At 35.0% G+C, this 1,207-nt stretch overlaps 1 protein-coding gene across 1 annotated transcript; it reads right to left on the bottom strand.

Moving 5' to 3' along the window:
* Positions 1 to 340: 340 nt before the first annotated feature.
* On the bottom strand, positions 341 to 1,057 carry LOC144478007 (uncharacterized; the record flags this gene model as incomplete). Its single annotated transcript, XM_078195732.1, has 2 exons — positions 341 to 932; positions 1,001 to 1,057. Coding segments are annotated over 2 exons (649 nt in total), but the record flags the coding sequence as incomplete, so codon positions are not given.
* Between the last annotated feature and the right edge of the window lie 150 nt (positions 1,058 to 1,207).

Consider the following 1,207-nt stretch of genomic DNA (forward strand, 5'->3'; position numbering starts at 1 on the left):
AATCCCGTCACATACCTGTTGATTGACTCGAAGAACAATCCTATCGCGGGAGGATTTTATGAACATGAGATTCCTGCTACCAAACATGCCGACGTGTATTTGGTGGAAAAAGTATTGCGTAGAAAAGGAAACAACATATATGTAAAATGGTTGGGATTTGATTCGTCGCATAACTCTTGGATAAACAAATCATCTATACTTTAATTATATAATGTATTTTCTTTATTGAGGAAAAAATAAAAAATTCTTGCATTAATAAAGATGATTGATCTCTCTCTCTCTCTCTCTCTCTGTCTCTCTCTCTCTCTCTCTCCCACTCACACGCACACGCATACGATTTTCAACGATTCGCTTTCGATATGATTACATCTAAACATAGAGCTAGCAGTTCACAATCAATCAAACAATTTCGCTGGAACGATTCGTTTCCGAGAATCACGGCTGCATAATTATTATTATTATTCTCAATGTTTCTTACAATATCCACGAACTTTACAAATCTATTATGAATTTCTGGAATATTTTCCAGTAACCATGAATACGTATGATCGATGCATAACTCTAATTTATATAAATTATACATGGTCTCTTTGGTAACATAGATAGATGTATGAAAATCAAACAACTTGACTATATCCATTTCCTTAAAATTAACGATTTGTAGCCATATATTCCCAACGATTTGTTTCTCCTCATTATCCTTCGCGACAACATAGCTACTATCGATGTAATCTTTGGTTTTCAAAATCTGTTTCCACGTAGACATCGGAAAAGAAAGCTCCTTACCGCGATTGTCCCCCAAGATCAATTCCACACGCATAATTTCATCCACTCGCACGCAAATTTCGATGAACTTGAAATAGTTGCCAGCTATGGAGTATCTTCTACCCAAGATTCGAGCGTTACAATGTATCGAGTGATGCTGCTGCTGTCTATAAAAAGAAAAACACACTATTTTCATAACTCATAATTCCTTCAAAGAAACAACACTTTTACTTACCCATCGCTTTTTCGCTTGTTCATACTACCACCGTCCCCATCACAATCGTTGTAAAACCTATTTTTGTATGTAAAATTATTGAAAATAATAAATTTGATTATTCATCATGTATATGTATATAGTAGTACCGATGATGCGATCATGCAACGAGCAGTCTGTAGAATGTAATACTCGCTGTTCGAGATGCTTGATTTTATACATGCAATT

This window comes from Augochlora pura, unplaced genomic scaffold (genome assembly GCF_028453695.1).
Source record: "Augochlora pura isolate Apur16 unplaced genomic scaffold, APUR_v2.2.1 APUR_unplaced_6184, whole genome shotgun sequence".
Taxonomy (NCBI): Eukaryota; Metazoa; Arthropoda; class Insecta; order Hymenoptera; family Halictidae; genus Augochlora; species Augochlora pura.